The 11,204-nt window shown below is 47.4% G+C and overlaps 2 protein-coding genes across 2 annotated transcripts; one reads left to right on the top strand and one right to left on the bottom strand.

Annotated features, from left to right (window-relative positions):
- The first annotated feature begins 732 nt into the window (after positions 1-732).
- LOC127318124 (GDSL esterase/lipase At5g45910) lies at positions 733-3,150 on the top strand. Its single transcript, XM_051348751.2, has 3 exons — positions 733-1,435; positions 1,581-2,003; positions 2,710-3,150. The coding sequence occupies exons 1-3, from the start codon at positions 967-969 to the stop codon at positions 2,925-2,927; spliced, it is 1,110 nt and encodes a 369-aa protein (XP_051204711.1). The 5' UTR covers positions 733-966; the 3' UTR covers positions 2,928-3,150.
- Positions 3,151-4,916: 1,766 nt separating this feature from the next.
- LOC127318122 (probable beta-1,3-galactosyltransferase 14) lies at positions 4,917-10,861 on the bottom strand. Its single transcript, XM_051348750.2, has 7 exons — positions 10,326-10,861; positions 10,075-10,227; positions 9,917-9,999; positions 9,717-9,816; positions 7,054-7,167; positions 5,705-5,847; positions 4,917-5,377 (listed from the first exon to the last, which is right to left on the bottom strand). Exons 1-7 carry the CDS (start codon positions 10,727-10,729, stop codon positions 5,283-5,285), a joined length of 1,092 nt encoding a protein of 363 aa, XP_051204710.1. The 5' UTR covers positions 10,730-10,861; the 3' UTR covers positions 4,917-5,282.
- Between the last annotated feature and the right edge of the window lie 343 nt (positions 10,862-11,204).

Below are 11,204 nucleotides of genomic sequence, written 5' to 3' on the forward strand. Positions count from 1 at the left end.
AAGTCAAAATTTTGTGGCGCATGTTGGTACATGCGCCACAGAATTTCTTGTGGGGGCCACCACTGACTTCACGAGGCCACAATTTTGTGGCGCATGTGGCAATATGTGCCACGGAAGTCCAAATTTCTGTGGCACGTATTGGCATATACGCCACAGAATGTGTAGGGTTTTTTGCTTTCCACGCTCTGTAAAATAGAAAAAAAATAGATAGAAATTTCAAAAAATAAAATCATTCGAGGTGCCCATGTATTATGTCATCTAGTACCACTGAGAATTAACAAACATGAATTTTGACTTTTTTTGTAAAATTGCATTGCCAAATCATCAAACTGGATTTGTGGTTGCATACGAACTCGAAAAAAACGCACAATATATCAAAATGACCGGGAGAAAATTCTACCTGCAAAGTACAAAGCCCATGCTAGCCTCAGGTAATCTCTGATAGCAGCATACCTTTTTATGAAAAAAAAACTTCAAACGTGCTTTATTAGCTAGCAATGATGGTTACATCATCCATCTGCAATAGTTGTATCCGACATTACTTGTGACATAACATAGTCTGCAACAACCAGCAAGTCAGACGGGTGCTAGAGTGCGTAACAAGAAATTCCTATCGGTAAGGTAACGGTATAAGCTACACAGCCCACACGGCCACACGGGTGCTAGAGTGTAGCAGCGACGGTGGTTGTACGTGGGCATGTATATATGCCTACCTACATATCTGAAAAATCTAGTTGTATATGCGCGTGATGTCCCATCCTGATCGTCGAGCTGGAAAATGCATTGACGAGTCGGAGCCTCGCGCGCGGGGCCTATAAAAGGCGCAGCCCCTGGTTCAATCCAGCCATTCATTCAAAGTGCTCTGCTCTGCTTTCTCTGCCCTGCTGACCTGTGCAGAGGCGCCATTGATCCTCTTCCTCTCCACTTTCCCTCACGGTAGCAGTAGCTTTCTCGCCGCGCGCGGTGATGGCGCCGCCGTCGCTGACGAAGAATCAGCAGCCGCTGCTGCTGGCGGCGCTGTGCGCGTCGCTGCTCGTCGCAGCAGCGTCGGCGCAGAAGTACAATGCGGTGTACAGCTTCGGCGACTCGATCACTGACACGGGCAACCTGTGCACGAACGGCCGCCCGTCGGCGATCACCTTCACGCAGCCGCCCTACGGCGAGACCTACTTCGGCAAGCCGACCTGCCGCTGCAGCGACGGGCGCGTGATCGTGGACTTCCTGAGCAACCAGTTCGGGCTGCCGTTCCTTCCCCCCTCCAAGTCCACGAGCGCCGACTTCAAGAAGGGCGCCAACATGGCCATCACCGGCGCCACCGCCATGGACGCCCCCTTCTTCCGGTCGCTGGGGCTGTCGGACAAGATCTGGAACAACGGGCCCATCAGCTTCCAAATCCAGTGGTTCCAGCAGATCACCTCCACCGTCTGCGGCAGCAGTAAGCGCTCCCCTTCCCTTTCCTTTCTTCAAACCCTCTGTCTGGCCGGACAGACATCTAGCCGTTGCCGCTGCCCCCCACCAAAAAAGACTTCACTTTTCACGGCTCCTCCTGAGTTCTGACCAAGCTGCTCCATGTGCTGCAGGCTGCAAGAGCTACCTGGCGAACTCGCTGTTCATCTTCGGCGAGTTCGGGGGCAACGACTACAACGCGATGCTGTTCGGCAACTACAACACGGACCAGGCGAGCACGTACACCCCGCAGATCATCTCCACCATCGGCGACGGCGTGGAGAAGCTGATCGCGCTGGGCGCGACGGACATCGTGGTGCCGGGGGTGCTCCCCATCGGCTGCTTCCCCATCTACCTCACCATCTACGGCACCTCCAGCGCCGCCGACTACGACTCGCTCGGCTGCCTCAAGAAGTTCAACGACCTCTCCACCAACCACAACAACCAGCTGCAGACCAAGATTTCATCGCTGCAGAGCAAATACAAGTCCGCCCGCATCATGTACGCCGACTTCTACGCCGGCGTCTACGACATGGTCAGGAGCCCAAGCAAATACGGTACGCTCTCGGTTCCCGGCCCCACACGCTTGCTAGAGCTTGGCGGGTACTGTGGCTGGCTGGCTGGCTAGCTAGATTTCAAACTTGCCGTGACCTGCTCTGGACTCTGGAGTTTGGACCCCTCCCCGGAGGGCGTCGGCGCAGAGCAGACTTTGGCCGCGCTTGGTCCGAACAGGACAGTACGTAGCAGGACGCTAGCACGGGACAGGCAACGTGCTTGGCTTAAATACATCGTCGGATTGTTCGATCCGTGATTGCAGGCCGTGCACGATCGGGCGCAATGGGGCTGCTGCTGCTGCTGTCGGATTCCTCCCGTTGGGGCTCCTGCTCCTGCATGCGGCGGCGCATAAAAAAATTGGACGAGATCGCGGCCCGACATGGGTCACACACACCACACGGTTGGCTCACGATCAGTTTTATACAGGCCATCCAATTATGGGGAAATAATTAATGGTAGATCCGCGGATTTCGTTGATATACTAGCTTTTTTTATAAAAAAAAAATCAGCTCAGTTGCAGTAGCAGAGGAAACAGCCAGTGTGTTCCCCAACCAAACACATGCCTCAACAACATGCAGCATATGCCCGCACGTTCTCGAACGAAATTACGAATCTTCCTCAAGTCATCATCATCGTCGCGTAAAAGCTAGAAACCAGCACGGCCACCCATCTCTAATGGTGATTGTGCTCCATCTCCATGTGCTGCAGGTTTCAGCTCCGTGTTCGAGGCGTGCTGCGGTTCGGGCGGAGGCAAGTACAACTACGCCAACGCGGCGCGCTGCGGGATGTCCGGCGCCTCCGCCTGCGCCAGCCCGGCGTCGCACCTCAGCTGGGACGGCATCCACCTCACCGAGGCCGCCTACAAGAAGATCACCGACGGCTGGCTCAACGGCGCCTTCTGCCACCCGGCTATCCTCCACAGCTAGCCCTAGGGCCTCTTCAACATCAACTATTATTCATTCGGTTGGATCATCATAAGATTAATGTTCCATCTGTTCTGGACTCTGGGGGATAAGTTATTAACCTCGCAAAGCAAAATGGTGCTATCTGTCTCTGTGTAATGGTGAAAAAGGGAAAGAAACGGGTTGCCCAAGAGTGGAAAAGATCATGGCAGCTTTCCAATAATATATACTCTTGTTACCACTTGTATCCTGAGAGCAATTGCTTTGCTTCGTTCCTTCCATTCAAAAGTAAAAAAGGTTTTAAAGGCAAAAATGAATGATAAAATACATGAGCTTTCTGCCATGGCAGTTGGCAACTATGGCTTTGGATCTTCTGCCCTGCTGGGTCATGTGTGGTCGGAGACTTTCGAAAAAGACGATGCACAAATCTCGCGCTCATGGTCATCTCCTCACAGACTATTCCAGTCACTCTGGTCACCCCGTGACCGTGAGAGCAGAGCCTTCCCGTGACAACGACAGACAAAACGGACCCAGCCAAACGGCCAGGCCAGGCTAACTCAACAACTCGGATTCATTTCCGTCAAACGCGTCTGCTAAATTGGCGCTGGCACGGGGCTACTGAGAGCGCCGGCACAACATCCCTACTGCTAGTATAGGGAGGGACTCCCCACACCGGACGATTCCAATAGATAGGCTAGCCTCAATAGAAACTTCGGCCCGAAATAAATTAATACTCACAAATATGGCTAGAAATTGAAACTAAGTTTTTCGAATAGATAATACAAATCTAAGTTCGGCCAACACATCCGGCCACGAAATCGTCATCGTAGTCCGGCTACCAAAACAACTTAGGTTTCATAGCCAAATAGGTCGAGTAAACGGTGTGAACGGTGCAGGCACCTCCATCACATCCGGCTTGTCAATCACCGGCGGCGGCTCGGTGAATAATGCCAGCGACGACGGGGATGCGATCCTTGAAAAACCACCGGCTTGTTGGCTCTCACGACTGCGACCGGTAACAGCGCAGTAACCGCACGTGCCTTTGGATTGCATGTCCTCCGAGGCAGGAGAAAGACCTGCGCCGCCAACGTCTCCACCTCTAATGCAGCCTGATTGGTCTCACTGGCCTTGCGGCGCCTCTTGAAGTATGTCGTCAAGATCCGACACTATGCTCGTTGGTCGACTCGCCCTCCATCATGGTCGCCAGCTTCTCCTTCAACTGGGCCTTGCGAGGCTTTACCAGCGTCGCTGGCTTCCCCTTCAACGGGGCCTTGCGAGGCTTCGCCAGCGCCGTCGCCTTCTTTTTTGAAGGCATGCCGAAATGGTCGGTGTCGGGAGAGGGCATGCTCTAGTCGTGATCTAGAGTGGTAGGCAGGGGAATGATGGAGCGGCGGACGGGAGGGGAGGAAATTAAGGAAAATAGTTGCAGGATTGGGTTGTGTGGCTACCAGGGTCACACGTACAAAAACTGACGTGGCATAGGGTGCCGGCCCGCTTCCCATCCAGTCTGTAGAGGCTTGCACAAGTCTCGGTTATCTATTGAGGTCAAAAAATAACCGGCTGCTTGCGCTACACCCACATAGGGCTGTTGGAGACGCCGATGAAAATGTTGTAACATGGCAAAACAAGTTTTTGGTCTAAACAAGATCGATAGGTGAACCATGCTAGATTTGTCTGGAGAGGATATGATCCTACGGACAGATACACAGCCCATTCGAACAGTGACTGATGTGGTCGTTTTGACGTCCGAATCTTAACTACAAGGGAAAAGTAAATACATCTGCAAGTGGCTGACGCAAAGGCCCAAGTGGACTTAGCTGTTCTTCGGCTAACAAGATCCAGACAGCTACAAGACCCATCATCCTTTGGGAGTAGGAGGAACTTTCCTGTTCAGAAGCGAAAAGATCCCTCCTATTCAATGCTACCTTATCTCTATAGATGTCGATGGCATAACTGCTGCACGAAGCTGGAGAACTGTATCGCAGCAAAAGGCTCAACTGAGAAACCCAGACATTCGAAAAAGGGAGCTGATTTATACCATCTTTCGCCGAAAGCAAATTGTATGGTGTGCTGTAGTTTGTAATGCATTTTCTATCTATACAACAAAACTTCCTCGCCTTCTGGACGACCGGCAATAATGCAGTTGTGGTTAAAAGCAGACAAGAATGCGGCAACTGGCAAGAATTGGAGTATAGTGCAGCCCTATATGGCGCCTGGATCGCAGCTGTAGAGGATTCCTCAGCGGTATTACCGCCAAAGTGGCAATGATTGCACCTGGTGATCGAATCAAATGAGCTCGCACTGCAAGAATCTATTGGGGTCAACCGTTGTGTGTGTCATCATGTCGCCTGGTCCGCAGTTCCGTGTCCAGATTGAAATTCATTCGTCATCAGATTCAGCTACCTCAGCTGGACCACCCGTGCATTCTTTTCTCCGATGAAGCTCTAGCATCTTGACCTCTGGGTGGCATAGCCCTGGGTGACAGATAGAATCCGGTTTAGCATTGATGAGCTTTGGTCTAAAGGAGTTTTTATACTCTACACAACCTTTACACCTTTCGCTCTTATGATTTTTTTTTACTGAAAATTACTCTTAAAAATAATTGGTTTTGTTCATTGCTAATTATTACTAACCTTTTGGCTTCATAATGTTGCAGTAGATCAAAGTAAAATGTATAATACAACATTACCCATGCTATTCAATTGGTGGTATAGGCGCAATAGTACATATAAATGCGGAAAACCCTCATTTCACAATCAACTTTTGCCTGAATAAAAAGCTACCCAAAGTTAGAAATCAACCTGAACATTTGGGAATATCCCAAACAGCAATTGAGGATGGTGTGCACTCAGGTTCACAGAGAGCATGTGTGTTCTCGTGGTTGACATTCATAGCAAGCATCCAGGATCCAATAGTAACATCCTCGTTGTTGAACATTCGGAAACTGCACATATATAGGTAAGAATCTTTTAAAAAAGAGATGTATGACTCAATTTGAGCTTCAACAATGGTGGAAACTTATATGTTCCTATGTGCAAAACCGGTGTTCACAACATTTCTAAATTTTCCGTGCCAGGGGCTGTCAATTTCGTTTGCTACCTCTGTATCCTACAATAGACTCAAGGGATACTGATCTTAACATGAACTGAAGAATTCCCCCACTCTTTTCCGGAGCTCTACCTTGACGGGCTTGACCAGACACAGGAAAGCAAAAGTTTGCCTAGCTACATCATTTAGTCATTTACTAATAGATGAAAGAGACATGACCATAAGCCCTATCCATGTCCAATGTAAGTTTCACGACTTGGACCATGCTATCGGCATGAGGGAATTTCGACCATCTACACATTGAAATGCCTCTAGATACATCCGTATCTAGACAAAGCTGTGTCACTTAATTTGGAACAGATGTTGTATGTTCCTGTGTAAAACTGGTGTCCACAACATTTCCAAATTTTCTGTGCCAGAGCCTGCCAATTTCGTTTCCTACCACTGTAGCCTTCAATAGGCTCACGGGATACTGACCTTAACATTAATTAACTAATCACTTTTTCCCAGAGCTCGACCTTGACAGCTTGACCAGGCACAGGAAAGCAGACGTTTGCCTAACTACGTCATTTAGTCATTTCCTAATAGATGAAAGAGACATGACCATAAGCCATATCCATGTCCGATATAAGTTTCACGATTTGGACCATGATATCGGCATGGGGGAATTTCGACCATCACTAACTGATTCCAAAATATTTTTGCCTGTAGGAAGAATGTTCCGTACCAAGACTTGTTTCCATTTTGACGTTCAAAGAACGTTGCCATGTAGTAACGCACTTCACGACTATATGTATTAGCAGTTTAGCACGACTTCATGGTACTATGGGTCAATTTCTTGTACCATCCAAAGATCACTCGAGTTGGAAAATACAATTCATCCGTCACTAAGATATGGCCCCAGGCCTACTAGTCACGCCACATTAAATAGAATTTTCCAATAATTCGTCTTCTTATGGTACATAGCTAACCTTTTAAAGATACCATTAGACATGCCTAAGACACAACAATAGATATTAGCTAGTACAATTACAAAAGCTTGCACAAGATGGCAAGTTTCAGATTGCTAGTTTCACTAGGAGCAGGTGAGCCAGTAGCTTACCTGTTATTTCTCAAGGCAACCAAGCTTGCCACCACATCAGCTGATAAAGCATATATGGGCCCATATGCATGAAGAAAGTATTCCGATCCAAGTAGGAAGGACTGTGGCTCATACCTGCATTCGTTCAATGAGCAAGATCAAACAAAATGAGCAGGCATTACTTTTCTACACAGTATGACCACCCATGTGGAGTATTAGCTATTATGAACAACCTATGGAACGAATTACGCTCGATGTACCTTAATGTGTATGCCTTGACAGCTTAAATCCCCAAATGTGGAATCTCATTTGTTAGGTCTTTAACTTTGCATGTTTGTATCGACTAGTTCTACAAACTACTCCCTCCGTTCCAAAGTAAGTGGCGGTTTTGTCGGTATATAGATGCACTTTAGTTGTAGATCCATCCATAACTAGATAAAGTTGCAACACTTATTTTGCAACGGAGGGTGTAGGAAGTGTTAGTTCTGGCATCTTTCCCAAGTTTGCACCGTAGGGGCTGTTTGGATGGCACCCGCGTGATACTTACCAAACCAGGGCATGCCAAATTTTTGGCGAAGGTTTCGGCCGCTGCCGTTTTGCCCAGCATTTGGCAGAAAAAGTGAACGTGTGACCAAAAAATTGGCTCAGATCCGAGAGTTTGGCTTCAGTCCAAACGAACGCCCAAAATTTTGGCTGGGCAGTAGCAGGCCCGTAATATCATTAGGTCACTTGACTTGCAATTCGGTTTTTTTCAAACTCATTACCCCTATAGTGACATTGTCAGACTAGTAGCTTAATCACAAGGCATTATTTTTGGATGCCACACAAAGGGTTCTTTATGACTGTGTGCATCAACTGGTCACTCCCTGCTTTTCGAAAAAAACACACAGCAGGTTCTCTTTCCCAGATACAATTCAATTGTTCTGCAATTAACCACAACCATAACCACACATTTTCCAACATCTGGCCATGTAATTCTAAATCCTGATCAAAGGGGCTTCCCAAGTACTGATGTCGTATTTGATATATCTTAGTACACCATCCCCATACGGATTTAGGCTACTACAATACTGCTACAAATTCTGCAAGCTAGTAGTGGGGAAAATTGTGTAACTTCAGGAATCACAAATGTATTGCAAGGTTAGTAATCTAACTAATAGAACCATTAATATTTAGTAACAAACTGAGTTACTAGTTCCCATCCAAGTAATATGCATATGGAAGTTTAGAGATATGATCATATCAATTGCAAGGTTGCCAATTTCAATAATAGGCATATCCAGGTATTAGAACTCATGGCACAATTCACTTCAACACATATATTGATTCATTTTCGAGAAAACGCAAAGACTTTGCGTTTCTTTTCATTGAACAGAAGAAGGGTACAAGCCTCCTAGGAGGTGATTACATTCCATCCATGTTTGGCCATTTACTTGTATTGCACATGTAGCTTTAATGGGCAAGCTAGCCAATCTCGGTTGAACATAATTCAAGTAAGCTAATTTCAATACCTAAATACATATATGAGAGATATAAGAAACGATTTTAGTTTTGGATGCTCGAAAAAGTTACTGTGCACTAACCTTATGCACATACTCACAATATCTACTATCTTTCTGGTCAAAATAGATAACATATAGACATGCATAACCAAGTTGCTACCATATACAAGCACATGCTAGGCTGCACATACCATAACCACTGAGGACTAACAAGGCCCTTAACTTCCCTCAAATAGTGAAGATAGGAATCATTATCAAAGTTCTCCAACATCACCTAAGCTTTCTTTTCTGAAACTAATATATGTACAAGGAACTTAAACGTTTGAAGAAGCAATGACATTCACTTCTTCTAATGAAAAACAAGAAACTTGCAACATCACGACAGTACTTACTTTTTTTTTACACTGGAACATTATCTTATATAGGAGACATAAAAATATATATATTAGCGGTCAAAGTTAGAATAATTTGACCAAAACATTGGATTGGAGGGAACATCACTTGACAAAATGCATAGCACACTAAAGGATAGCAAACATGAATTTTCTTCGATTCCACGCCAACTCTAACATAATTGATATCCAGAATTAGTTTTCAAGAGTTCATGATGCAGATGCATTAAGCTCCTATAAGCAATTCAGTAGACTTGTTCCATGCAAAGCAATGCATTTCTCTTTCAAGCGCAATTATTTGCTCCAGACATTACATATCTAGGGTAGCTAAGAACTTCAACTATGAAAAACCATCCATATACGGGAATTATTAGACCCAATCTAAGACAGTTATCCGCACTAAACATAGAGAAGACAAATTTAGGCCCTTGCAGCAAATATTGCCCACTACTTCCATACATCCTAGGATGTGAAGCAGGAAGTGGTAAAATCAATGCAGAGACACTTATAGGTGAAACAAGGATCATTGTCGGCACCACTCCTTGCTTATCAGACAATACCAATAATGGTGGTTTCATACAATAAGATGTGACCATTCTGTTCCGAATCTGGAACACATATACTTCTGAGACAATAGTACTAACGTTTTATGGATATTTTTTATGCTGCAGAAAGAAAATTCAATTCTATACCAGGTTTTGCTGTATTAGGTACTTTCGATATATTTTGCATGTTCCTACATGTATTGCATCTAAGAAAGCATCATGGAAAAGAAAGAAAAGAAACTAACCATTTCAATTTGGGATCAGTAAAAACAGGGCCCTTTTTCATGCATCCAATGTATGTTTGTGGATGTGGACGCTCCTTAGCCAAAAGCAAGGAAAGTCTATCTGCAGAAAAGAATTTGTTGATGGAAGTGCTAGCAGAAAAACAAATGTGTGTCAAGACCATTAAGAGGATATATCTTGGATTATGTTATTTATTACTCACCTGGTCTCAAGTAAATGTCATCATCAGCTTTAACATAGAAATCAGAATCGAACAACGCATAGGCAGCCTTAAAGTAAGCTAACCTAAAACATAAGATCAAATCAGGTTCCATATGATATACTATAGCACAACAACATGACAAGAGTTATATTATTTACGTTTTGTATGGAAGCCTGCTATACTCCTCCTCAAGATCTAAAAGCACAAAATCATCATATTCTTCAACCTCTCTTTCAAGGGCTGCCATCTTAGACATGTCATTGCTTTTGCCGATCACAAATCTGAACGCCAGACCAGTAGCTTCCTCCAACCTGCATTACAGTGAACCAAAAAAGACAATCATATATTAGCTAGATCTCGAGCAACACGAAGGGACTCGAACTAGGAAGCTGTGATACCAGAAACTAACCGGAGTAGACCCTGCCGATCCGCGGGGAGCCACGTCCGCCTGAGCGCGCGGCGGCGGCCTACGGAGCCGAACCCGGTGAAGATCCCGACGAAGGCCATCACCTTGTGCCTACCGCGCGATCCGGTGGCGAGGTGCGCCGGGAGCTCCGTAGCGCCGCCCGCGGCATCCTCCGGGCGGCGGTCCCAGGCGACGGAGACGGAGAGCGGGCGGGAGGAGTCGGGGCAGCGGCCGCGCGCCGGGTCAGGGGCAGGGGCAGGCGCCCGGGAGAGGGAGACCGCGGCGACGAGGAACCCGGCGAGGCCGAAGAGGAGGCAGGCGGCGGAGAAGGCCGGCGAGGCGAGGATGCGGCGGAGCGAGGAGCGGCGGGCGGCGGCGGAGGAGAACACTTTGGGCGAGCTGGGCATGGCTGCGGCGGCCGGCTGTACACCTCGCCGAGCGCGTGCTGCGGCGTGGGTGGGAGAGGATCGCAGGACGGCGGGAGAGGCAGATCGGAGCCGGGCGGGACAGTGGGGCGGGGGCGGGGGCGGAGGGGCCGATGGACCTCGGCCGTTTTGCTTGTGTTTGGGCCTTTGGGAAGTGTGACTCACCTCACGTGCATCTGCGTCGCGTGTGCGTGCTCCGCTGCTCGAACCGAGCCGGCCGTCGCCAAATTTTTTCTTTACAATTAATACCACATATATTATTTTTAAGGGCGCGTCTAGCGGCGGCCGCATGCCCAATAGTCAAACCGAGCGGCCGGCCCAAAAAGGAAAGTACTTGTCGCTTTGGCTGAAAAAGGAAAGCCACCTGGTCCACCACCTGGGTGCCGGTTGGCTGTTTCTGGCACGCACCAGATCCCGAAAAAACAGGGCGGGAGATCCTCCCTCCAATCCCCGCCCA

Source organism: Lolium perenne, chromosome 7 (assembly GCF_019359855.2).
Source record: "Lolium perenne isolate Kyuss_39 chromosome 7, Kyuss_2.0, whole genome shotgun sequence".
NCBI classification, from domain to species: Eukaryota; Viridiplantae; Streptophyta; class Magnoliopsida; order Poales; family Poaceae; genus Lolium; species Lolium perenne.